The 25,087-nt window shown below is 46.5% G+C and overlaps 1 protein-coding gene across 1 annotated transcript in view; it reads left to right on the top strand.

Annotated features, from left to right (window-relative positions):
- The window catches only part of Nuggc (nuclear GTPase, germinal center associated), a 38,238-nt gene that overhangs the window by 6,223 nt on the left and 6,928 nt on the right, over positions 1-25,087 (top strand). The window contains exons 8-15 of the mRNA XM_033765562.1: positions 1,227-1,436; positions 5,098-5,273; positions 6,571-6,589; positions 6,746-6,835; positions 13,415-13,520; positions 15,835-15,968; positions 19,861-20,025; positions 23,234-23,391. Of these exons, the coding sequence (XP_033621453.1) occupies positions 1,227-1,436; positions 5,098-5,273; positions 6,571-6,589; positions 6,746-6,835; positions 13,415-13,520; positions 15,835-15,968; positions 19,861-20,025; positions 23,234-23,391 (1,058 nt within the window). The remainder of the gene's footprint in view (positions 1-1,226; positions 1,437-5,097; positions 5,274-6,570; positions 6,590-6,745; positions 6,836-13,414; positions 13,521-15,834; positions 15,969-19,860; positions 20,026-23,233; positions 23,392-25,087) is intronic.

The raw sequence follows: 25,087 nt of genomic DNA, 5'->3' as shown, positions 1-25,087 counted from the left end.
TTATATTTACATGGATATTGCTATTAAAATGATGATTTTCTTATTTCCAAAACCACAGACTAATCATAGCCAAATGATTACAGCACTCATTACTTCATCTGATTACACACAACTTAGACAAAGATTTCGATAGCCTACTCAATTCTTTGCCATCTCTGTATTTGGAAATATTTTCCCCAGTGTTAAAAATTTACCTATCAAGACAAAGGAAGTAGAGTTACCATTTACAAGTTCACATTTATGGTTTATAAATTTGAGAATGAAATTCTCCTTCATGATGGTTGCTGCTGAGCTCTCTTCTTGTAGAAAGAAGCTTTTCAAGCCCATGCCTCTCCTGCACTTCACTCTTACCTTATCTGCTCTATTTTGAATTATTTTAAAGAACTTACACTGTCTCTTCTTTCACTATTTGTCCTTTTATTAGAATTGATGAACTCCATTACCCTGTATGCTGATTGCACTAAACCCACCAGCTTAGTCTAAACACTCTTAAAAATTTGCAGTCTTTCTTTCAGGATCATTCTATAGATATTTACCAACAATAGCACCACAGATCCCAAATCTTCCATCCTCTGAAGTATCTCCAGTTGAGATTCACACCTTAGCTGCTCACATGAATGTGTCACTGTTCCAAGATACGTTTAAGCGGGAACAGGAGGCGGAGAGCAATTCTCTACCCCATGTTCTATTCTTAAAATGTCTTGAAAAAGCCAAGTACAATTTAAAAAACATTTTTATTGTTAAAAAAACATTTCCAAAGATCAATTTCCCAATTAATTCTCACTTTGAAAGAGGTAGTGACCGTATGACTATTGATTTTTTTAAATAGTAGTGGCTGGATTTCTGATCATTAAAATGATCACATTTGCCATGGGGGAAGAATCCACTGTCTACAAAATTTAGAAAAGTTCCTGTTCATTATGTTATCTATAGAACCCTGTGGAGTCAGAAGGTACATTTATTATCCAGTGCTGCTATGACTTTCCTGAAGTCCCCTTCCAGCTGACTCGGGTTTCTTCCTCTCTAAGTTAAGGATCTTGAACTTCAAGATCCACAGGTCCCTCCTGGCTCTCAAGGACTAGGCCCTGGCAGAGCAGATCCTGGGCCTCCTGACCCCATTGTCCAGGCATTTGTCACCATCAGCACTGTCACCGGTAGCCCAGCCAGCCCGGGATAAGCGAGCCGGGAGGGTGGCTATTATGCGTGACTGTGTCCCTCCTCCTCAGGCCCAAGAGCTGTCTGTCAAGCTAGACCCCTACATCCGTACTCAGAAGATAGATGGGGTTGAAGAGTCAGCCGAGACGCGAATCTGGCCCTTGATCAAACACATAGAAGTGACTCTTCCCAGGTCTGCACTGATTCCGGAAGGGGTGGTGCTGGTGGACATTCCGGGCACAGGCGACTTCAACAGCAAGAGAGATGAGATGTGGAAAAAGGTGATTCTCTTTCGTGGGGCTACATTCCTTCTGTCCTCAGCTCTTCCCTCTTTTCCAAGCAACACGGGATGTTCTGCTTTAGCCCAGGGATTTGATGAGTTCATTGGAATTAAATCCTTCTGCTTTCCATGCTCTGGAATCGGAGTGTCGACGTGGTAGCTGGAACAAGGGTGTGTGAAGTGAGGGAAGGGCCTGTGGATAAGCAGAGCAGGCAGCACAGAGCGGTACAGGCCACGGACGCTGAGGGTGTGAAGCAGAGCAGCCAATCACTGAAGGGCCCACGGGCTGCAGCCGAGTCACGTGTAAGGAACGGAAGCCTGCAGAGGTGACACCAAGCCAAAGGGGGCTGTGGAAAGGACACCGAAGGATCTCACGAGACACAACCAGACCTCAGGCTCACCCGTCATAATCCAAGAGCTGCTCCCGCCTCTTCCTCTGCGGGCCTCTTGTGATTCTGCTCCCCTCTTCACAAATCTGGCTTCTCCCTTAGCTTTCTTAGCCATATGGATCCTCATGGCCAAAAACGACCATCTTAGCCCTGCCTCTAAATGAGCTTGCAGTTCATGGGCTACCACTGTCCAGTTTTATGTCTTTTAGCACAAATTCCTAAGAGGGGGAGATCTGACAGATTACTGCCCCATTTAGCGCATTAATCCTCTCCAGGTTAGGTGTCCATCTCTACCCCAATGAGCTGTGGCCAAAGGTGGTGACCTGAGTGATCTCTTCAGCCGGAGGCTCGGTTATGGGTTCACTTCCCAGCAGCAGAACGCTCAGACATCTCCCAGGTGTGAGCTGAATTGGCTGCCCCCGAGGCGTGGGCCAGGGTGTTAAACATTAGGGGATTCTAGTCTGCACCTTTATATCAGAGGCTGAGGTGTTTCTAAGAATGTATCTCTTTGTACCTCTAGTGAACACCTATAGTATCTTGTGTGCCGAGAATGCAAAGATTATAGCTAACAACAACAACAACAACAACAATAATAATAGCAGACGTTTACTGAATTGTTTTAGGTGCTGTTGTAAGTGAAGTAAATTGAACTTTATAACACTGAGATCGTAGCCCTGTCAGGACACCTCTGCTCTTAATAGCCACTATTTCCTTCCACAGTAAAGCTCATTGCTAAGTGGCTGAGAAAGTGCTGTGACCTGGTGTTAGGAATCACATACAGCCACCCCTTGGGATCGTTGAGAGATGTGCTACAGGACCCCTTGTGGTTACCAGAATTCCTGGATGCTCCAATCCCTTGTGCGAATGGTGTAGTATTTTCACATATAACCTACACGTGTCCTCCAGTGTACTTGGAATAACTCTAGATGACTAATAATACCTCAAACGGCACAAATGTATGTAATCAGTTGTGCTGTGTTGTGTAAGGAATAAAGACAAGGAAAAGACATGCTTAGGGTTGAAAAGGTTTGAAAGTATCTCCCATCCATCCCAGCATCCTTTGCCTTGGTCAGCCAGCTCAGGCCCGGCCATGGGAGCCTCATTTTGTGCTGGGGTCCCAGTCCTGGGAGTGGAACCACCCACCTTGGCTCATTCCAGGCAGAGGCAGCCTGGGGAGGTGGCCAGGCCCCTTCCCTGGATGGAGCATGGTTCCAGACAGTTCAGATACACCGGGCAGCTCATCAAAGCCAGCAGATCTGGCTGGAAACACGCTCTGAGGAGGGCGGCTGGCTCGAGGCTTGGGCTTGGCCCTTACTCCTGCATTCCTGTGGTTTCACGACAGCCTCTCACTAGCAGTCACTGAATACTGTCCTGCCTCCAGGGAGAGGAAAGCACAGTGACACATCTAGCTGGCCGCCAACTCTGCATCCTTAAAAATGATAACAGACCAGACATCCTTGACTGGCAACTTAGGAGTTGTGCGACTTTTGCCATGTTCTCTAACCCCTTCAAGGCCCCTTGTCATCCTGGGAAAGGTGGGGGTGAGGTGGCAGGTGCCATCCCACCCACTCTGGGGTCCAGCTGGTCTCACTGTTTTGTGTCTTCCATCCACCTTAACTGTACCAAATCCTGGCATTCAGGAGCTTTGCTGGGGCCTGAAGTCGAACCCCTGCAATCTTAATGATTGCAGCCCTTTCCCAGTCAGTGTATGTTTTTTAAAGCATTGATAGTTCACCAAGACCTCATGGGGGGTGAGAGTCCCTGCCCCCGAGAAGCTCCCACCTATTCCCCCCTGCCCTCCACACCTGCTGGAATAGTCGCTGCCCTTGTGGATGCTGAAAAGCATAGTGTTTCTCTGAGTTGATTCTATAATTTGAGAAGCAAGAGAACACAACTGTTCTTATTTTCGCGTCTACTCACAAATAGGGGAGGGTCAGGATCCCTAGTTGGGTGACACTGAGTAGTCCCTCTGCCTTTCGGGGCCTGTTTTCTTCTCCATGGTTCAAAGGGTTTGTCCAAAGCATGGAACAAAAGCTTTTAAAACAATTATCCATGGGGTCAAAGGATTTGTGGGTAGAGAGAGGTTGAGGGCACAGAGCACATGGCAGCTCCAGATCTCCCATTCCAAATTCAACTAGGCAGCTGATGAATTTGTCTGAAATCAAGTTTATATGTTGAAGTTCTTCTCTATGTGTTTACTCTGAGCTAGGTATGTAAGGGAAAGGAAGCTGGAACTGCTTTGTTGTAGAGGAAGGGGGTCAAGGGGACATCCTAGGGGCAGGGAGTGGTAGATAGAAAACCTGCTGCTCTCAGTTGAAAAGCTGCCACTCACTAAGTGTGCGGTCATGGGCAAAACAAGTTTGAGACTCGCCACTGTATTATCAGGTCTCTCAACCTCATGATATTTGGGGCAAGATCATTCTTTGTTATGGATGGCGATTCTGGGCTTATAGGACAGTTAGCCTTTACTCACTAGCACCCCAAAATTTCAACAGCTAGCAATATCTCCAGATATTGACAGATATCCTCTGGGGCACGAAATCTCCACTAGTTAACACTGCTGGTGTGAAGCACAATAATGATTTAACTGTCGAGTCACAGACTTGCTACAGCTTCACGTGCAAAGTACCAGTAAGCTCAATCCCCAAGTTGGACCAGCTTTTCCTTTATAGGGAATAAGATAAACAAAACAAAAGCAACACAAGAAAAATATCACAGGGAAATGCATGATTATTGCATACACAAAAGCTACATATTTAATAAAGCAATATTTATGCTATTAATAAGTGCTGATTTCATGTTCAGTGGCCCCTGCAACTTGAATCATAGGCTGTCTGGCTCCCTGCTGCCACACGGCTGTGTGCTCAACATGCAGCAAAAAACATCAAAAGGATGCTGGAGGGTGATAGTTTGGGGTAGACGCACAACCAAAACCAGTTCTTCAGAAACAGTTATTTTTTCTAGAGGACAACTGAGGTGAGCAAGCAAGTGGCAGATCACGGATCAGGGGACTGATTTGGAGAATTCCACCAATCAGTCACTCCAGAGACAGCTGGAGAGCCTCAGTGTGGGCCAAGCATTGTGCTTGAGGTGCTGGAGTTTGAGATGAGAGGTGCGGACAGCCCTTTGCCTTCCGGGGGCCGAGAGCTGGCCATGGGTGGTAACTCAGGTCCCATGGTAGGTAAGTCCATGTGTTATAGGACTCAGGGGAGAGGCAGCCCCAGGACTGAGTTCCCTTCCCATTCTAACACCTACCCCGGGCATGTTCTGCAGACCATTGATAAGTGCTCGGTGATCTGGGTGATCAGCGACGTAGAGAGAGTTTCCGGGGGAAGAGCCCACGAAGACCTTCTGAATGAGAGCATCAAAGCCTGCCAGCGCGGCTTCTGCAAGGACATTGCTTTGGTGGTCACCAAGGCTGACAAGCTCAACCTGCCGGAGTACCTCAGGTATGGTGCTGCGCGCGAGGGATGTGGGTTCCCTCTGGCGACGTTTCTCTCTGTGTCTCGACTACACGAATGCCAGTACTTGATGTCATTTCGGGCTTCAGGAAGTGACTGTTGGGGATGAAAGAGAAGCTTGGGTGACTGCCTGGGACCTTAGGGTGCTTGGGTGAGTGGCCTCAGAAATCTGAGACAAGTGGCTCCCTTGCCAGGGAGCTGCTTAGTTTGCTGTCCTCAACACAGCTCTGGGGTGTCACTCACTTGTCTGACACACAGATGGTGCAGTGTGGCCCCTGCCCCGCAGATCTGACACTGTAGCTGATCCACCACTGGAAGCTGCATTCTGTACGACTGTGTGGTCTGGAAAGCTCTGAAGTGTAAAGTTCTAGTTCTGATAAGTCTACTGCTGAGACTTTTTTGTTTTTACTCATCTGAAAAAGATCCTCCAAGGTTTAGAATGTTAGCCAAAGTAAAATATTCTCTCAGAGTCACAGTCTAGTAACTAATAATGAAAGGTAAGCATTGTAGAGCTTAGTGGATGTTAGCAGATGGTGCTTTCTACTTAGATCTCTGCTGCCCCCTGAGTAACAAGAAAACTTAACTTAGCTTCCATGTTGGCACAACTTTGAGAGGGTGAGGGAGGCCAGCAGAGGACCAGCAGTGGGGAGTTGGGCTGTGCAGGGCACAGAGGACCTGTGGTCATGAGACACAGCATTATTGACACTTCTTTGCTCTCATAAGAGCTTTGTAGCCAGTCCCCTCTACCATTCCCCCAGCACCAGAAAAGCGCTAGTCTGACCGTGGTGTGTAGAATTCACATGCTTTCATGATCCCGATGGGAATGTCAGCTTCTTCCCACCCCACTTTTTACCATGAGTTGATATCTCAAACTCATCCTTTCTGCTGCCAATGCTGATACGAAACATCATGAAATTGGATTCGGATTGCGGTAGGGGCTGCAGATTGTCTAGTTTCTGAGCTCCTGGCCTAAAGGAGAGTTAAATGGCACAGGGTAGGGACAAGCAAAGTGCTATGGGAACCCAGGGTGAGAGGGCTGCCTTCTGAATGGGACGGGAAGGGAGGTCACAGGAAATTTCAGAATGCAGGAGCTGGTTCACTGTTGAGAAACAAGGCATTTACCCCTCCACCCCATGGACCCTGAACGGGGATCAGAAAAGGGAGCATTGGATCGAAGAGAGCTCATGTAAAGGTACAGAGACGTGGTTTTCAGAAAAAGTCAGGAGGCTGCTGGGACGTATAATAAAAGTTCAGTAATCATGACATTTTTCTAATCTCATTTCAGGGAAAGAAAAGTGGGAAGTGTAAGTATGGACTGGTTATTTTACAATAATACTTTTTACGATAGATGCTATATAATATTCATATGCATGTATTTGACAGCCTGAAGGCCAAAATAATGTGAGTCATTTGATAACCTTAGCTTCTTTGCATGTGTTTTATTTTCTTTCACAACCTAGCGAGCTATTGAAAATCAGCGAGAGGCAGTTTTGGAAAGAAACAAAACGATAAAACTACAAAGGAGTAGAATTCTCAAGGAAAAGCTAAAGGTAAGTTTACAAATTTTCCTATGTATTTTTTTCTCAGCTCCTGGAGTTTGAGAAACAGATATGTACTTGGCCTTGTGTATTAGCAAAAGCAAAAGCTTAAGAGTGTATAATTTGGATTTAACTCAGCCTTATTGCTTAGTACTTCTGTGGCCTTAAGTAAATTACATTACCTCACTGAGCCTCTAAAGTGGAGAGATAACAATCTCTGCCTCTGTGATTGTGATTGCCGGGAGGATTGAATGAGGATATGGTGTTCAGAGAAAGACATCCATGCAAATCAAGGATCACTGTACAGCCTGAGGAGCGTTTCCCTACAGAATCATGGAGGGAGGAACACGGGACAGATAGCTGAGTCACTCAAGCGTAAGGCAAGGTGGGATTGGGGATGGTTCAGGGGAAACTTCCAGCTCTTGAATAGAAGTGTAAAGAACCAGTAGTGTTTAATAAGGTGAAGAAGTAGAGGAAGGGGCAGAGGCAAGAAAGTGATTGAAGTAGGCTGCTGATTTAGTCACCTTCCCATCACGGGGACAAAATACCCAACACCCACGATTTAAAGGAGGCGAGGTTGATTTGACTCACAGTTTTCAGTGGGTTTAGTCCATGATAGAAAGGCCCCCCAGTGTAGTACTGCTGATTATCCTATGTCAGCCAGGAAAAGAGAGAGAGAGAGAGAGAGAGAGAGAGAGAGAGAGAGAGACACTAGGGACACAAGAATGCACTCTTCCAGGTCACCCCCAGTGACCCACCTCCAACCAGACCCTCCACTCCTTACACTATGTTCAGCTACTGAATATATAAGTGGCTGAATCCCCTGAGTATAGTGCCCCCTAATTTAATCACCTTCCACATGTAAAACTCTTGAAGGACTTTGGGTCTAAACCACTTCAGTCATGTTTGGTGAACTTGGTGTGAGTTGTTTTGAGTGAACAGCTCAAAATGGGTATATGTGGGGGTGTGGGCCATAGGCCTAAGGTGCATTTTCCAAGCTTGAGAAATCATTCCATGGGAATCTTAGTGTTCCCTTAAGTTAGTTTTACCATTTTGTCACTAAAATAGTACAAAGGTAAAACTTCTTATTATAATAGTCTCAGGCAGCTATACAACGGAAACCAATTTTAAGATGAAATATAAACAAGAGCAACGGAAGTGATGTATCCAAGGAAGTATAATGTGATAGATGATCTAGCTTTGCCAAAACTAAATCTTCAGTCCTGGATTCCATTGCAAAAATATTTGGCCTGTGTCTTGTTTGATATTTGATGGCTTTCTGTACTTTGCCTTCAAAAATATTGATGCAGAAAATGTCTTTGTATTATGTACATGGAATCGAAAATGTTAAATCTTTTTGTCTAATTTGGTATGATCATGCCTCATTCTTAAGCCAAATCTACTAAGCAAGTGAATGCCAGTTTTCATGAGGCAATAACTCGGTTGTGAAGCTGTTAATCTTTTGGTCTTGTCGGTCTTAAAGAAATACATATTTTACAAGAACCTAATCACATTATTTCTGGAGCGGAAACATAAAACAGTTTAATGTACAATTCACAACTAGATTTACTGCTCATTAATGTGACACACTGGTTTTCACGAGCAAGTGTCTGGGGAGTAGGGTGTCAGCTTGTGGGGCCACTGCAGTTCCCAGGGGGGTGCAAGTTCTTTTGAGATCTACAAATCGACTCACCCTTATGTTGTTAGAATGAATGTGAAAACTTCACTTGGAGCAGATTTCCTTTTAATAGTAGAAAATATGAGGCAGAAGTTGACTAGGAGGTGGTCATTCATAATTCTTGACAGGTATTTTTTAAAATTATAAAACGAAAAGTACGAAGACCAAGGTAAAAGAGGCTGGGGGTGGAGCCCTTGCTTGCATGTGTGAGGTCCCGGGTTCAATTTCTAATATGGAACAAACAGACAACTCTACCACTATGGGAAAAGACCCCCTAAAGAACATGGGACAGAGGGCTAGGAAGATTGGGAGAGAATGACCAAAGAAGGGGGAGAAGAGTCAAGGAGTAGGAGTGCTCGATCTTTCTAAAGCTGCCAAGGAACCTTATAAGGACCGCAGACTGCTCACTAGCTTCAGTGAGGAGACCCTGCACGAGCACTCTTCAGGGTAAGGGCCAGATTTGAAGCTGGGTCTCCAGGGGTTGTGCCAGCTCCTCATTCAAAAGGCCACTTGCCAATCGAGGAGGAGAGGGAAGGGTGATCTCACAAGTGTAACAGTAGGCTTTCTCCCGCTTAGACAGAGCACCAACACCCACGGCTTAACGGAAGGGAGGTTCATTTGCTCCCACTTTCAGTCCATAATCAGCTGCTTCCAAGGGGAGACATCATGGCGGAAGGGTTTAGCAGTGCAGAGCTGCTCAGTTCACGGCACTGGGAAGCCTGAAGGCCCCGCCTCCATGACCCACCCAGACACACTAGAAGCGCCTTCCACCAATCCGAAGGGCAGATCCCAGAGCCAGACGAGCTGAAACTGCATCTTGACGCGACACACACGCAGATTGTTCCAGGCGCATTTCCCTGCCCGTTGTTCGAAGCAGCCCTTTCTCTGAGTGCTAGAGGGAAGGAGTTGAAAGAGAGCTTTATTAGGCTTTTTGCTCTTCTCATCCTTTGTGCAAGGCTTTTGAGACTCACCTCATGTCTTATCCATTTGGGTCGGTGTAACAAAAACACCCTAGAGGAGGTGACTTGCGAACCACAGATATTTGCGTCTCACAGCTCTGGAGGCTGGAAGTCCAAGATCAAGGGCTGGCACATTTGGTGTCTGGCAAATGCCTGCTTCCTGACTCAGAAGGTCATCCTCTCGCTGTGGGGCTCTCTGGGGCCTCTTTTGTAAGGGCGCTAATCCCGATAGGAAAGGCTCCACCCTTATGACCTAATCACTTCACGAGGGCCCCGCCTCTTAACACCAGTACCTTGGGGGTAGGATTTGAATATACAGGTCTGAGGGCGGCACAAATGTGCAGTTCATAGCACTCCAAATGATTTTCATTTTTATCAAGAAAGCTTGTTTTCCTGAAGCAATTTGAGTGGGGAAAGTGTTTTCGTATTTTATTATTTCACTAGGGACAGACAACACTAGCATTTTTAAAAAATGAAAAATGTAGGATTTAACATTGTCTTTTTGGCAGATAAAGCTAACAGAACCTTCCCCTTTGTCCCAGAGCGCTGGCAGTTTCTTAATCTGTAGGACAGAACTTCCCTTAGCTTTGACATCTGGAATTTATAGTCATGCCAGGGGGAATCACGAAGACAGCTTTCTTAATGTGTGCTGAGAGCAGGGCAGAGGCCAGCGCTGGTGGCTCTACGCCACGCGCCCTAACCCTCACTGGCTTGTGGCCGGCTCTGGGAGGCTCTGTGCTCACAGAACAGCCTTGGGGACAGACAGGAGACAAGGAGCATAGCAAGTCACCATAGGGAAAGCACGGGAACAGGGGGCCCAAGCCCCCAGTGTCCCACAGGACTTCCCGCTGTGCCCACTGTAGGAACAAATCAGCCATTGCCTGCTTTGCTCAGCTCACTTGGCTATGGAACTAACCGACAGCTGGGCATAAATGAAACTTTGTCTGACTGAAACCACTCTTATTTAAACTGTCAAGGATAATCAGGAGTCATCGAACTCAATTTACGAGTCTTATTTACAACTAGAAATTGGGGGGCTAAAACTCTTACTTAACTAATGTTCCTGTAGCAGGTAGAGTTGACGGGTTTGATTCTGTCATAAAATTGCACCATCTTTTAGCTCAATCATACTTTTTTGTAGACATTTTAAATGCGAGTCATGAACTTTGGCCCTAAACTATCCGTAAAAATAAATGTAATAGACACAGATTACTGTGCTTGTGAATGATTTCTGAAGCTCAGAATAACATAATTTATACAATGGATTTGGATGGTTCATTATCACCTTTGTAATTATTTTTATACATTTACGGTGTAAGGTATCTTCCTTTCCCTTTGGAAAGCAGATGTCTCATGTTCCCAAAAGATCTAAGATATCTTCAATTTTAAGGTGTACCACTGTTTTACATCTCTTTAAAAAAGAAAAAAAGACCACTGCCAGTTAAACTATGGCATAACCTTTTCTTATTATCTAGAGTTTTTATTTTATATTATCAAAAGAGCTGTGTTAGATTATGGATATTATAAACCACATACACTCTTGCACATCAAAAGTAGTAAAAATACAGTAAACTATATCGGGTAAGGTATTTCTGCAATTGTTTTTCTATTCAGAATACAACTCAACTAAATCATATTTTTGCCTTTGTTTTCCTGGTACTGGGGATTGAACCTAGGACCTTGGCTGGGATCTACATCCCCAGCTCTTCTTTATTTCTGAGACAGGATCTTGCTCATTTGCTAAACTGTTCGAGTTAGGCTCCAACACGTGGTCCTCTTCTTTCAGCCTCCCAGAGTGCTGGGATTACAGGTGTTGGCCACCCTGCCTGTCATAATTCATTTCAGTTCTTTTCTCCTAGTGTCATTCGCTGTACGTTTTAGAGTACTAGGATGTAGCATTTCTTGCAAGAGTGGTCCACCGTTGTCTCTGGGAGTTTCTTCCAAGTCCCTGACCTACATTGTACTAGATTTGATCTCAGGGCCTTCCTGGTGGGGTGTAAGATAGGCAATCGTTTTGCACGCATTTCAGTGTCAACACCTCACCCAGTGTCATTTAAATATGGGAGCGTCTCTTTCCCAGTCCCAGGAGGCCCTTGATGTTGCTTTCTGCAAGAAAACCTATTGTTCATTCCATGAACCATGAGCACGTTTTTAATTAATACCAAATGTACACCTGGATTTTTCTCTTTCCAGGGCTTTTGGATGAACAGTAGTTTTTCTTTTCCAATGCCGAAGCGTGCTATAATTTTCTTAAATGGAGATTAAATAGAGCAGCACCAGCAGTGCACATGACCCGTCAGAGGAAGGGAGGTGTAGACTCTGGTGACCAAGTCCACTCATGCAGTGCTAGGGCTGCGGGAACAAAGGGCCCCAAGCTGTGCAGCTTAGAACAAGCAGAAGTTTTGCTCAGGTTTGGAAGGCAGATGTGCAAAGTCAAGGTGTTGGCAAGGCCTTGCACCCTCTGAAGGTGCCAGGGAAGGGTCTGCCCCAGGCCTCTCTCTAGCTTCTGGTGGTAGCGCAACTCCATCTGTCACATGGCATTCTTTTTCTGTGTGTCTCTGTATGCGAATGTCCTCTTGCTATACAAGGACACCGATCGTGTTGGATTTGGATGACCTATTCCGGTATGACCTCATGTGTGATGACCCAATTTCCATACAGGGGTCACATTCTGAGGTACGGGGGGTCCTATGAGTGGGAGACACAGTTAACCCATAATTTGGGGACTTCTGGTCTACTACCTGGGCATCTCTGTTCCAACCTTAAGTACATGGGCTCACAACTTGTAGAAAGTATGGCTTCTTGGCAGGACCCGACAGGGCAGGGCCTCACTCACTTGCTCTTTTAAATCAGAAAGAGATTGACAACTATACTGTTTCTGTTTCCCTGAACTCACCCCCTTTTTCTCTCCCCACTTCCTCTGGGAAAGGTTAATGAAGGATTATGGAATAATATTTATGTATGATTCTAGCATGACTTCTTAGTGATGATATTCTTCTAGTCATAGAAAAAGGTTTTCTCAAGTAATTCTGAATTTCTTGACATTGAAAACCATCATATCCTTAAAGGCTACTCTGCATTAAAAGGTGTATTACAGTAGCCACCTGGCTAAGAAACTTTCACTTTTTTAAGAACTTTGTCCAATGTTGTTGTACAGGTAGTGTTTAAAAACCAAATCTGTGTTTAACAAATAATAAAAACCTCTGATGTGTGCCATTTGCCAATTCCTGTGTTGTAAACATTCCCACCACTGCCCATGTCAAGCTACAGAGTGGTGTCACTGAGGCAGGGCTGGGAAGCCGTGTGACCATGAGCTTCAGGATGGATGCTGGCTTCAAATGCTCCTGCTTCTGCAAGAAATGTACGGCCACCCGTCTGTTTTTGGCTCAGTCCTGGGGATTGAACCCAGGCCCTCACACATGCCAAACATGTGCTTTACCACTGAGCTACACTCCAGTCCCATGTTGTCCATAAAAGGATCCTAGTGCTTTTGTGCTCGGATTGTTGACATATACTTCTATTTTCTCTGTACATTTTCCTTCTAGAATTGCTATTTTTAATTTCCAGGAGACTAGTTTCTGCCAAATAGTTTCCTCATAATTGATCTTACTATCTGGGCATGGTTTGGCACATGCCTATAATCTCAGCAACTGGAGGTTGAGGCAGCAGGATGGCTGAGATTTTGAGACCAGCCTGGGCTACACAGTGAGTTCAAGGCCAGTGAAACTTGTCTCAAAAAAACTTAAAAAAAAAAAAAAGCCAAATCCAAATGAAACCAAACCAAACAAAAACTGACCGTAAAAAGATGGCAACACTAGGCGTTTAGAATTATGCTTTCTTCCGGGGCTGCAGAAGAACCGCAAGAGAATGGGTTGGAATTTGCTGAGGCCCTCGAGAGCCCCGCGTGGTGTGTGCTTTGCTTGACTGACCTGTTCTCTTCCCCTCTCACTTCAGAAAAAACTGCCGGCTGACTCCAAGGTTCTGGAAGCCTCGGACCTGGTGTACATGGTCAGTGCCCACGAGTACTGGCAGCAGGCTCTCCTCTCCGAGGAGGAATCCGGTAATTTATGCTCCTTACCTCAGTGGCTTTTAGTAGCCTGCTGTAGAACTCTGTGTGCTGCAGAACTATTTTTCTCCAGCTTTCCACAGTTTCTGTACCTATTAGCAAACACATATAGAAAGTGAGGTCGAGAATATGGTGAATGCTGCTGTTCACTGAAACCTCATGAGGGCTGGGGATTCAGCTCAGTGGCACCATGCTCAGTGGCAGGCACAGGGTCCTGAGGTCGATCCCTAGTGCCCCAAAACAAAACAAACAAATAAACAGAACATGACCGTGTGTCTTTCATCCACCTCATTCACCAGATGGGGCCGTGTGGGACTTCTGGCTTTGCTCTGAAGTCAAAATGAGATGTTTTGAATCAATTCAGGTCATCGGGGCAGCCACAACAGCACAAATAAAGACACTCACAAAAGAGGACTTCTAGAACGCTTCAGAAAGTGGCAAGAATGGTGGGACAGGACCGGGGATTTAGCTCAGTGGTGCTGCACCTGCCTTACAAACACAAGGTCCTGAGTTTGATCCCTGGTACAAAAAAAAAAAAAAGGGGGGATAAGTGTGTTACAAGTGAGGGGCCATTTTTTTGGAGGGGGGGTTCATGAAAATATCTTTTATTATAATAATTCAAAAATTTAAAATACCATATTTTTCAATCATACGTACTATGATATTTCTCTCCCTCTCTCTCTCTCTCTCTCTCTCTCCCCGAGCTTGGGGAGCCTAGGACCACATTTTGTCTCTATTCATCTTTCTTCCAAATCTTACCATGGGTTGGCAAATGTCAAGGAATCCACTTGTAATGTCCTTAGTATGTAGCTTGAGAGTCCTCACCTGCTCAGTTGTGGACATCAGATGTAGTTTCTGAGTGTCTCATGTGCTTAGCAGCACCTGCCTCAAACACAAGGTCCTGAGTTTGATCCCTGGTACAAAAAAAAAAAAAAGGTGGGATAAGTGTGTTACAAGTGAGGGGCCATTTTTTTGGAGGGGGGGTTCATGAAAATATCTTTTATTATAATAATTCAAAAATTTAAAATACCATATTTTTCAATCATACGTACTATGATATTTCTCTCCCTCTCTCTCTCTCTCTCTCTCTCTCCCCGAGCTTGGGGAGCCTAGGACCACATTTTGTCTCTATTCATCTTTCTTCCAAATCTTACCATGGGTTGGCAAATGTCAAGGAATCCGGGTTCATGAAAATATCTTTTATTATAATAATTCAAAAATTTAAAATACCATATTTTTCAATCATACGTACTATGATATTTCTCTCCCTCTCTCTCTCTCTCTCTCTCTCTCCCCGAGCTTGGGGAGCCTAGGACCACATTTTGTCTCTATTCATCTTTCTTCCAAATCTTACCATGGGTTGGCAAATGTCAAGGAATCCACTTGTAATGTCCTTAGTATGTAGCTTGAGAGTCCTCACCTGCTCAGTTGTGGACATCAGATGTAGTTTCTGAGTGTCTCATGTGCTTAGCATTTGAGGCAGAAAAAGTAGAGGGAAGGCACAACCACTTTCTTCACAGAACTTAACTTCTAGATCAGGAGCAAATACTACCTGTGTGCAAAAGTGAAAGGAAAAGGCAGGCGAGGTAAAATGGCGCTGGCTCGGATACAGAAGATCAGAGAGGCCCGAGGTGGCGTGGGCTCTGCCGGATCCAGGCTGGACTCTGATCTGAGCCTGAGGTGGCTTACAATGCCCACACAGTTTCCTGGGTGCACAGGTGTATGTGAATGGAATTTAAGAAGCAGATGGTGTGACATGTTCCCAGAATCGGGGAAACTGCTGGTACCAGAGTCTCAGAGGCACAATTAGTGAGGTATAAACAGTAATAATAGTCTTAAAACCTTGCGTGCACAGAAATAATGGGAAAAGTGTAGGTGACATCTGTCATCAACACTAACAAAGGTTAGCACAAAGGTAAGTTCTGCTCTATGCTACTTGACAAAGATAGAAACATCTAGGAGGGACCAAGAGCTGAGACTAGAGATAAGCACCTTTGCTTCAACTCTGCAGTGTGAACCAATCCAAAGGAAAGTGTCCATCAAAAAAAATCAGTCTGTACTTTTCTATGAATTTTGTTTTGGACAATTAAATAAAATTAATATCCAGCCCTGCTGATCTGTTATACTTTGTTGTCGATCCTAGACATGAAGAAAGTGTCCTTCAGAAAGCTGGTTTAGTGGCAGCCAGCCCACACGGGCCCTTGGCTATAGTTCTTCCAGACCGCAGACTTAGTCTTTTGACTTAATGAATTCTATTAGTTACAAACTGCTGGCTTTTAAAATTGTTCGCCTTGCCTGTGAATTCCAGAAATCCCCAAATTAAGAGAGTACATCAGGAAAAGGCTGTTGGACAAGAAGAAGAGGGTGGTGACCGAGTGTGTCACCGAAGCCTTCGGCCTATTGCTCCTCACGGACAGTTTCAACTCTGTGGAAAACCTGCTGGTAATGACGACTCTGGCCTGTCCTTTCTCCCCATCCCCACCTGGGCAGAATACCCTTTACTACGTCACAAGATTAACGTTCTCTTCTTTTCATAATAAGAAACAAGTCTCAGAGACTCTAAGAGGACAGAAAGATAATGAAAGGGTTAAAACTGTAACATGTAGATAAAAGATTTATCTTTATTTATAAAATAAAAATGTAAAGACATTTTACCTGGACAGATGGGCCAAGAGGAACAACTCCAAAACTGTGGCTACTTTCGGTCTTTCCTGAGACCCGGGCAAGACAGAATGTAAGCTATGGTTTACGTGGGATGCAGATGGTTCTGTGTTATCTTGGAGAGGTGCATTTATGCCCACATTCTAAAAACACTTCATCTGTCCATGGCTTTCCCTCAAAGTCTCCAGCTCAGAGTGACAGCTTTAGTAGAAAAGTATGAGAGGTGGAAAATGGAGCGGAATTTTCACCAAGTTTCCATGTTTATCTTCAGTGTCTAGAAAGCAAACCTTTTGAATGACCAGCTAAAATTACATTCCTCCTAGGAACGGACAAATTTATCTCTTTGCTGGATGACTTAACCAAAAAAACCTAATGAAACAGGGATAATCTGTTGAAAAGAAGCTTGGGAGGGTTATGGAGAAAAGCCAGTCATTCTGATCAATCACCAACTGCTTTGTTTGTAACAGAAAATACACAGAAAACAGCCAGACCATATATAAAACAGAACTGTGGTCCTGTTCAACCTACTCAGCAAACCACCCCCTCACCTCTAATTCCTGGCCCAGGAAGCCAAGTCAGACTCAGCTCAGATTGCCCATGTCCAGCAACAGTCCAGGAAGTGGCACCGTGACTTCTGTGGCAGTCAGCTCCAAATGGCCAGTTCTGGATTAACAGCTTCCCTTATCTTTGCTCCTGCTTCTAATTTAAAACCAGCCAAGAGAGCAATCAGAAGAGATGCCCTGCTTGCAGGTAGCCGGGCTCCTGGGTGCCTCAGGCCAACAGCCCCCACTCAGTGCCCCTGGTGCCTTTTTCCATTCTAAAGCTTTCTCACTTCTCTGCCTGTCTTTGAGTTTTTGCCAAATGCAAGTCCAGGTCCCCCCACCCCACCCCATGGCAAGCTCTGAACAACTCCCTTTGCTGTGTCACTTGGTTGATCTTTATTTCCACACTTGCTTTCACCCAGTAGAGTTGTGCCGTCCAGCTGTCTGACTTCTTGTTGTGCTGGGAGAAGGGAGGGCAGAGAAAGTTCAGCAATAGGCCCTGTGGGAGGTCAAGGGCCTGGTCCCAGAATGGGGATGGGGAGCTGGGAAGAGCCAGAGGGTTAATGAGGAGAGGCAGATACTGCAGATCTGATTTCCACGTTAAAGTAAGCAATGTTGGCTGGATGAACTTTGCAGTTTGGCCAAATGCCTTCCTCAAAAATTTCTGTCTAAATAGTCCCGGAGAGCAAAATTCACCATCTTTTTCATTGTATGCCTTGTTATGGACTAGTTGTGTGAGACAAAAACAAAACGAAACGCCTGGAATCTGAGCTCTCTAATTTGACTTTTGTCCTCTGAAATAGTTGGGGAGGTTTGACCTTCTAACTTCCTGAAAAAATTCTTCGGGGTGAAATTTGCCTCTCTGCCCAACACAAGATTGCTTTTGGAAACGCAGATGGAAAATGAATCAGATGTGGGCTGTGTGTGGCTGGTGGATTTCACAAACCCAAGGACAAGGCATTTTTCAAAGCTGGAAGTGCCTTTGCACCCCACGTGCTCTCTTTTACTAAGTCAGACGCACAGGTGCCTAGGGGCTCAGTCCCATCACGGCAGCCACAGCCAGCCCACGGGCCACACAGAGGAGGGGGTCAGTGATTGGCACTGCTGTGACAGCTCCTGAGGGAGTGGCTGGCATCTTTCCTCAAAATTCCTTGGCCTGCAATATGGGTCTTAGTCCTTTGATGGAAAGTTGGAAGACAGGAGTGTTGTCAGTGCCTTTGAATTCTGAAAAATCAAATTTAAACATGTAAGTGATTAATGTTTTTTTTTTCAAGATTGTGATGGAAGCCAAAACTTGAGGGTTTGGATAGTCAGTGATCTTAAATAATCAGTCATCAATCATGGCATCTCAGTGTCAAATGAGCCCTGCATTTCTTCATTTGAATGCCATCCCCCATCCCCCTTTCTGTGGTGCTGGTGATCAAACACAGGACCTTTGCACTGCCTAGTATTTTTTCATTTTTAATTTTGAAACAGGCTTTTGCTAAGTTGCTAAGTTTCCCAGGCTGGGCTCAAACTTTTGATGGGTTCTCCTGCCTCAGCCTCCCAAAGTGCTGTAATTACAGGTGTGCACTTACCACACTAGGCTAACTTTCTCCTTCTTATTATTCTGTTATATTAAAATCTCTGTTTTGTTATCATTCTTTTTGTCTATTCAACAGGGATTTACAGAGAGACATAGGAGAGTCTTGCCCGTAGATTTTTCTTTCCACGATCTCTCTCTTTCTTCATGTTGACCACCAGAGACACCGTGAAGCCAAAATAATGTAAAGGAAATTCAAGTGGGAGAAAAGCATGGCTTGCAAAATTCTCACTGGGGGAAAACTAGGAAACTGCCCATGGCATTCCTGAGTTAAAATAGTCTCCATGGACTCTGGAACTCCTCCTCTCTGCGGCTCTCAGGGTGGTAGAGGTCAAGGTTCTTTTCAGCATCGTTCAGCCCAGTTGCGAAGCAGGGCAGTGAAGTCACCCGTGAGGTCCTGCACCCATCCCAGAGCTTTCTGTCTGTCTGTCCGGACTAGGACTTAAACACAGCATTACCTAGCAGTCTCTCAGCCACGGAGTGCAGGCCTCGCCCCCCACAGCTGAGACAGGGAAGGAGACAGGTGGAGTGAGAGTGACCTTGTTGATAGGGCAAAGCCAAATCACAGGGATGCGGGATGCCCTGGGGACTCAGGAAAGCACCCCAGGGGTGACTTTGCAGCTTTGCCTTGGAGGGTGGGAAGGGGAACTGCAGTGTGGAGGCCCAGGGGCACGGAGGGACAGGTGGTTGGGAAATGGAGGCAAGTGCGGGGATGGCTACCTGGGAGGACAAGCAAACAGAGCACAACAGCACAGCGGAGGCAGCTTGAGGGTTCAGTGGAGTCCAGAAAGGTTCTCTCAGTCCTACGGGTGCCCCTTGGAAGCTGGGGGCCAACACCGTCCTTGGCTGTTACTCCCTGTGCGTTGCTTCTCCATAGGGCCATGTTCTGAGATCACCGTTGGCCGGTGCCATTGTCGTACCACGACCTCCACGGTGCAGCCTATCACTCGCTCAGGCTCTCACTTGACCGCTGCTGCTATGCCTCCCATCACTGACTGAAACCTGGCCAGTGATGCGTGACTGTATATGTAGACCAGGGCCTTATTTTTGTGGCCCCGTAGCCTTGCTTCTCAAAGTTTGGTCAAGGCCTAGGAGTTCAACTGTCCTGGGGAGCTGGCTACAAGGGTAGAATCCCCACTCTTTGGATTCCCAGTTCCCCAGGTGATTTGTTTGCACGGTAAAGTCTGAGAAACATTATCCTCCCAAACTGCTTTACGCAAAGCCAAAGCTCATTAAGTGTTTATCAGCTCAGACATCTGTTCTAATAACCAGCGGCGTGTTCATTTGGATACTACTTCCCCACCCAGCCCTGTGGAATTTGCACCCAAAGCAAGTGGCAGTGGGCGTCCATCGTGCTCTTCTGCAGTGCCCGGCAGCCTAAGGAGATTGGCTCCTGGAGGGCCACCTTCTGGGGACAATAAGGACAGATTGATTTAGGTGATAACCTCAAGCCAGGTCTCACGTTGGCAGCAAGTGTAAAAAGGAAGCAGAAATTGAGGAGCAGGCCTTTGGGGGTCTGGCCTGATGCTCCTCTGGCCCTCATCCCTAGAGTGACCCCTTGCACGCGAGCGGCCTGCGGAGATTCGTGGAGGACAGGGTGGAGCTGCTGGAGGGGGCCGTGGAGCAGTGCTTCGCACACGTGGAGCGGCCTCTGCAGGAAGGGGTCCTGGCGGCCAGGGCTTCCTACCGACGCCTCCTCGGGGCGCGCCTCGTGGTGAGTGACCCGTCCCTGGAACCCTCTGAAGACAGCCCACTCCCCGAGCTCCTGTTTCACTCTTCCCTTGCTTTCTAGGAGATTGTGTGCACAGAAGCACAGGAGGGCGGTGGTGTTCACCTGTGCACCTTGGGGGCCAAAGCAAAGCCATGGCTCAGAAGAAGCAGAGCTGGGATTTAGGGTCCCAGGGAAAGCACCACCCTCAGCAGATGTCCGGTGGTGCCTTGGGCCAGGCACTGGATCATCTCGGGCCTTAAGCCCATTGGAATCTCTTGGTTTTCTCTTCTCCGGTAGAACAGAAGTGCTAAGTGCTTGCCCCACTCATCTTGTGTCTCCAGTGTCAATGTCATTCGTTGACACAAGGAAAGAGCATCTTGTAACTGTTCCCTTGGTGTGCAAATTGTTTTGTTTCCTAATCACTCGTACAGGATTTCTGAGAGATGCAAATACAATTGCACGACTTAATCTAAGACTCAGAGGAGAAAAAAGAAGTGGCTTACATGACCAGCTTACTTTCTCACAGTTTGGGGGCTGGAAGCCCAGGAGCACGCCTCAGCATGGCCGGTCTCAGCCTCTCTCCATGGCTTATGGATGGCGGCCTTCTCACTGTACCCTCACATGTTTTCCTACTCCCCGATCTCTTCCCATGAGGATACCGGTCCTAGAGAATCAGGGCCCCCTTGTGACCTTACATAACCTTAGTTATTGCCTAAGAGGTCTCATTTCCAAATACAGTCACCTTGGGGGTTAGGGCTCCAACACGTAAACTTTGGGGGACACAAGTCCGTTCCGAACACCCACTGAAAGTAAGGGGTGCTGGAGGGTGCCATCCACTCCGGTGTTGACACTAAACATTTCCTTATTCAACCCTCACAACAATGCTGAGTGGCAGCACCTGTATTTTTACTTAGGCCAAGCACCAGTGAAAGGTCAGGTCCATTTGGTAGTCAGAGGAATGGAGGGAGGGACCAGCATTCTGAGGACGAAACCCAGTGGAGAGTCTACAGGGGGCTCGATCTTACTGTTGTGTGTGAATTTCATTTCCAATATGAAAACTCAGGCAGGAAGATTTGTTAAGAAGGAAATCGTGAGATGCTCCTGAGGGGTCAGGGGAAGTGACAACTGGGTTTGGCCACTGGTGGTGTTCACTGGTGGCCGTGTGGGCCAGCCTGCAGGATGACCTGCCTACCCAGGGTCCTGGGATTTTCCCTTGTGGGTTTTCCCTCCACACTGTCTCTGTGACCAGGAGAGAGCTGCAGAGCGGACAGTGTGTGGCTTCTGAGCTAGGTCATTGGGGGACAACTGAAGCCTCCACGGTGGTCCCTTGGGGCACCTGCTCAGGGGGAGCCAGGCTTGGTGTGCTGAAGTCAAGCTGCTGCAGGGAGAGGCTGTGTGGAGAGGGGCTGGGGCCCCCCACCTGCGTTGCAACGCCAGCACTGCCTTGCCAGCCACGATCACGGGGAGCAGATCCTCCAGCCACACTTGGCCGAACCACATGAGATGTCCTGGGCCCGCCCAGCCAGCCCCTGTCCCAGTCCACAGAGTCTGAGCCTAATAAACAGTCACTGGTTTTGAGCCACGGACCACCACGCGTGGGAGATTTTGTTTTGTCCCAACAGATAGCAAAGGGACCCCTTCTTCCTATGGTAGAAGAAGCAGACCCCAAAAGTGAAGGGCTGCACGAGGGTAGAGAAGACAAAGCAGAGAGAAGAGATGCCCTTGAGATAGTTTGCTTGTGGAAGGAGGAATGTCAGCCGCCTGCAGAGCCCCCCTATGACAGTCCCCTCTCCCAGCCACCCTTTATTTTTTCTCTGTGACTACAGTATACGCAGAGTGTGCCTATCTCACAAACAACCCATCAGAAAGATGGGTTGACATTCATGTGCTAACATTGCCCCTGCGCTGCCCTAGCTACCTCTCTGTCGCAGAGACATAATACCACGACTCTAAGGATTTATTTTAGCTCACAGTCTGTGCAGGTTTTAGTTCATAGTGGCTGGCTCCAAGGCAGGGTGGCACGGCAGAGGAGGAACAGCTCGTGGTATGACATCCAGAAGCAGAGAAATAGAGAGGAGAAGAGGGTGGGCGATAAATCCTTCTGGGCCACACTCGCAGTGAGTCACCGCCTCCCACCGGGCTTCACCTCCAACATCGCATTGACCTACAAACTCCACAGCAGACCAATGAACTGATGAGTATCACATCCCCATGATCCAGTCACCTCCCAAAGCCCCACCTCTGAGTGGGTGAGGCAACACGGTAAAGTAACCTAAAGGTCTAAAAAGAAGAGAATGGTAAAATAAATTATTTTTCTAGATGACGCATTAGATTAGGCTCTTAAAATGACTTTTCGAAATATATTTACCACAATTTTGAGGTGTGCCCATGTTACAACATTACATAAAGTGAGCGAGAGAGAGAGAGAAATGTACAAGTTGTATCATGCGATGCAGCTATTCACTTAACACAGGTTCCCTTAAAACATATATCACTGTTAAAGAGCCCACATTTTAAAAAATTTAATTTTTTAATTTAAATTAAAATTTTAATTTTTGATTAAAAATTTCACAAACATTTTTATTCTCGGTAATGGTCACTCTCTGTCTAAAATTGATTAATATCTCTTGTAGCTCTGACTATAATATTTTTCCTCTAGTTTGTGACTTTATTTCCCGGGGCAAAAAATACTGCTAAGACAATAAAATCAAAGTGTGCTTCAATGTGTAGCAGTTGTGCACCACTGTAAGCAAAAAGCATACAAAACTTGGGGCTATCCTTAGAGAGCTCAAGACATAGGTTTACTGTTGAGTCATAACACATTTCACTTCTTTCTTCATCCCATACTTGCTCATTTAACGAGTGTTTGTGGCTCAGGAAGGATGGGATATTATTTCTGACCTTGGCAAGCCAGTGGTCTAGTAGCAGAGCTTGACAAATAAGTAAACTGATGAAGGAGAAGTAGCACAGGGAGGGTTAGGATCCATGAGCCCAGGCCACTGTGGAAGCCCAGGGAGGGGCTCCCAGCCCACGTGGAGGTGTGACCACCATCTTCCCTGCCGAGATTAGTGGCAGATTAAAGGGCTCTTACATATCTATTTCTTCCTTTGATTCTCAGCAATGGCCTTTGGCCAGAGGCAATGAAGTTCTGATCCTGTGTCTTTCTAGTTAGTGCCTCCCAACTCTGCTAACTCACGGTTTAATTGTCTAGAGAAGTAGAGGAAACCAAGGTTTTCACCAGACTCTGAAAGCTGTTTGCTTGAAAAATGGCATCTACGCCTCCAGGACTTTGGCCAGAATCGACCTGAATGAAGCCATCACCCAGCCCATCTATGACCAGATCGACCCTGTTTTTGGAGCCATTTTTAGGTAAAGAAGATCTATCATTGTGAACAAACATTTGAAGAATGCCCAACCAGAGTACCAGTTTTAAGATTTATATTTTGGATCTGGAAGTAAAGAGTAGCTTGTAGCTCCAGGAGGAAAGCTTAGTCTTGGCAAAACACAAAAGCCTTCCTGGTTTGCTTTACTTAAAAATTTCCCATGCTGATCTGGAGCATAGACTGAGGTGCTGCTTTTAGACTAATATTATGATTGCTATTATTTTTCAAATATCTCCTACATGCAGCAGGGGATAAGTGTTCTTGGGAATCTGAGCCCAGGACAGGGTATTTTGATTGGAGACTGTGGAATTAAGCAAATGCATGGCCTTCAGAACCTTCTCCAACTGCAAACAGAAGTGGCTCGCTGTGTGAGCTGGGGATGGGCTGCCTACCTGCTGCCCCCTCATTCCCTGACTTCCAACTCCTTCCTCCACCTACAGAAAGAGCATGGCCTAATCCCCAGGTTCCTCCTCTTCCCTTCTGCTTGTCACCTGCATGGCCACCTGCTGCCACTCGAGCCCTTCCCTCACCTTGGCTGTCTCCACCCACTCTTCCCTTGCACTCATCTGGGACCACGCCTTCCTCCTATGCCCACCCCAGGCCTGTGGATAAACCCCAAATTCCTTTCAATGGCAATCAACCCATCCTGCCTTCTTCCACCTCCTGTTTCCCACGGTCACTGACCCGTGGCTTGTGAGCCCTCTGCTGGAGCGTGCCTGACTGGCAACTGAGATGTTGTGGGCGCTGTGCTGAGCATCTGCGTGCTTCTTTTTTTCCTTTCTATGTTTTCAGCGTAGGGCAGTGGGCGTGAACCTATGGCACGTGTGCTGCAGCAGGCACACAGAGCCCTGTCTGTTGGCACACTAGCCAAGTCACTCCAGCATCACCCCAGCAGCCAAGCATTCAGGTTTATTTGCAGTGTAGGTACACTGTGATAGATGAGATGGGTCTGGGGTTGCGTTTGGACACTCAGTCTCTAAAAGGTTCACCATCACTGGTATAGGATATTGAGCCCAGGATATTCTCCCACAAAGCTACATTCCCGGCCCTTTCTATCTTTTTTATTATTTATTTGGGGACAGGGTCTTGCTAAATTGCCCAGATGGGACTCAAATTAATGATCCTCCTGCCGCCTAATTTACAGTGTGTGCCACCACACCCAACTTATATGTTATCTTGTAGAATGCTCCCAAAAGCTATGAAGTAGCTCTGTCTCTGTACGTATGAACAAACCAAGATCCAGAGGAATTGCCGGAGTCCCCAGCTCCCGAGGAGAGACTAGGATCTGAAGGCAGCTCTGTGTGCACTGACCTATGCTTCTCACTCCTAGGATGTTGTGAAACTGGCTTCACTGTCTTTTCCTGTGGAGAATAATTCCCCCTTCTTTTTGTTCCCCAAATCTTGGCTGTGGAGACACAGTGAGTTTGGAGGTGAGAGTGGCGTTGAGCCCCTGCTAGCAGAGGCTCTGGCTCGCAGAGCAGCCGCTCTCCCTGACCTTGGCTTTTCTCATCTGTGAAACAGTCATCATTGCACTGTCTGTGTGGGTGTTTATATCAGAGGCCTGGGCGAGCATGGGAACTGGATCACAGTTAGATCTCACCCCTCTGCTCTCTAAATGAATGACATTAGCCAGTTTCATGCTTGTCTCAGCCTGATGGCAGCCACCTCTCTCTCTCTCTGCT

The sequence above is a fragment of the Fukomys damarensis genome, unplaced genomic scaffold, assembly GCF_012274545.1.
Source record: "Fukomys damarensis isolate Sample0158 unplaced genomic scaffold, DMR_v1.0_HiC HiC_scaffold_18, whole genome shotgun sequence".
NCBI classification, from domain to species: Eukaryota; Metazoa; Chordata; class Mammalia; order Rodentia; family Bathyergidae; genus Fukomys; species Fukomys damarensis.
Note: the sequence above shows the minus strand (reverse complement) of the source record. Positions and strands in the feature narration are given on the sequence as shown.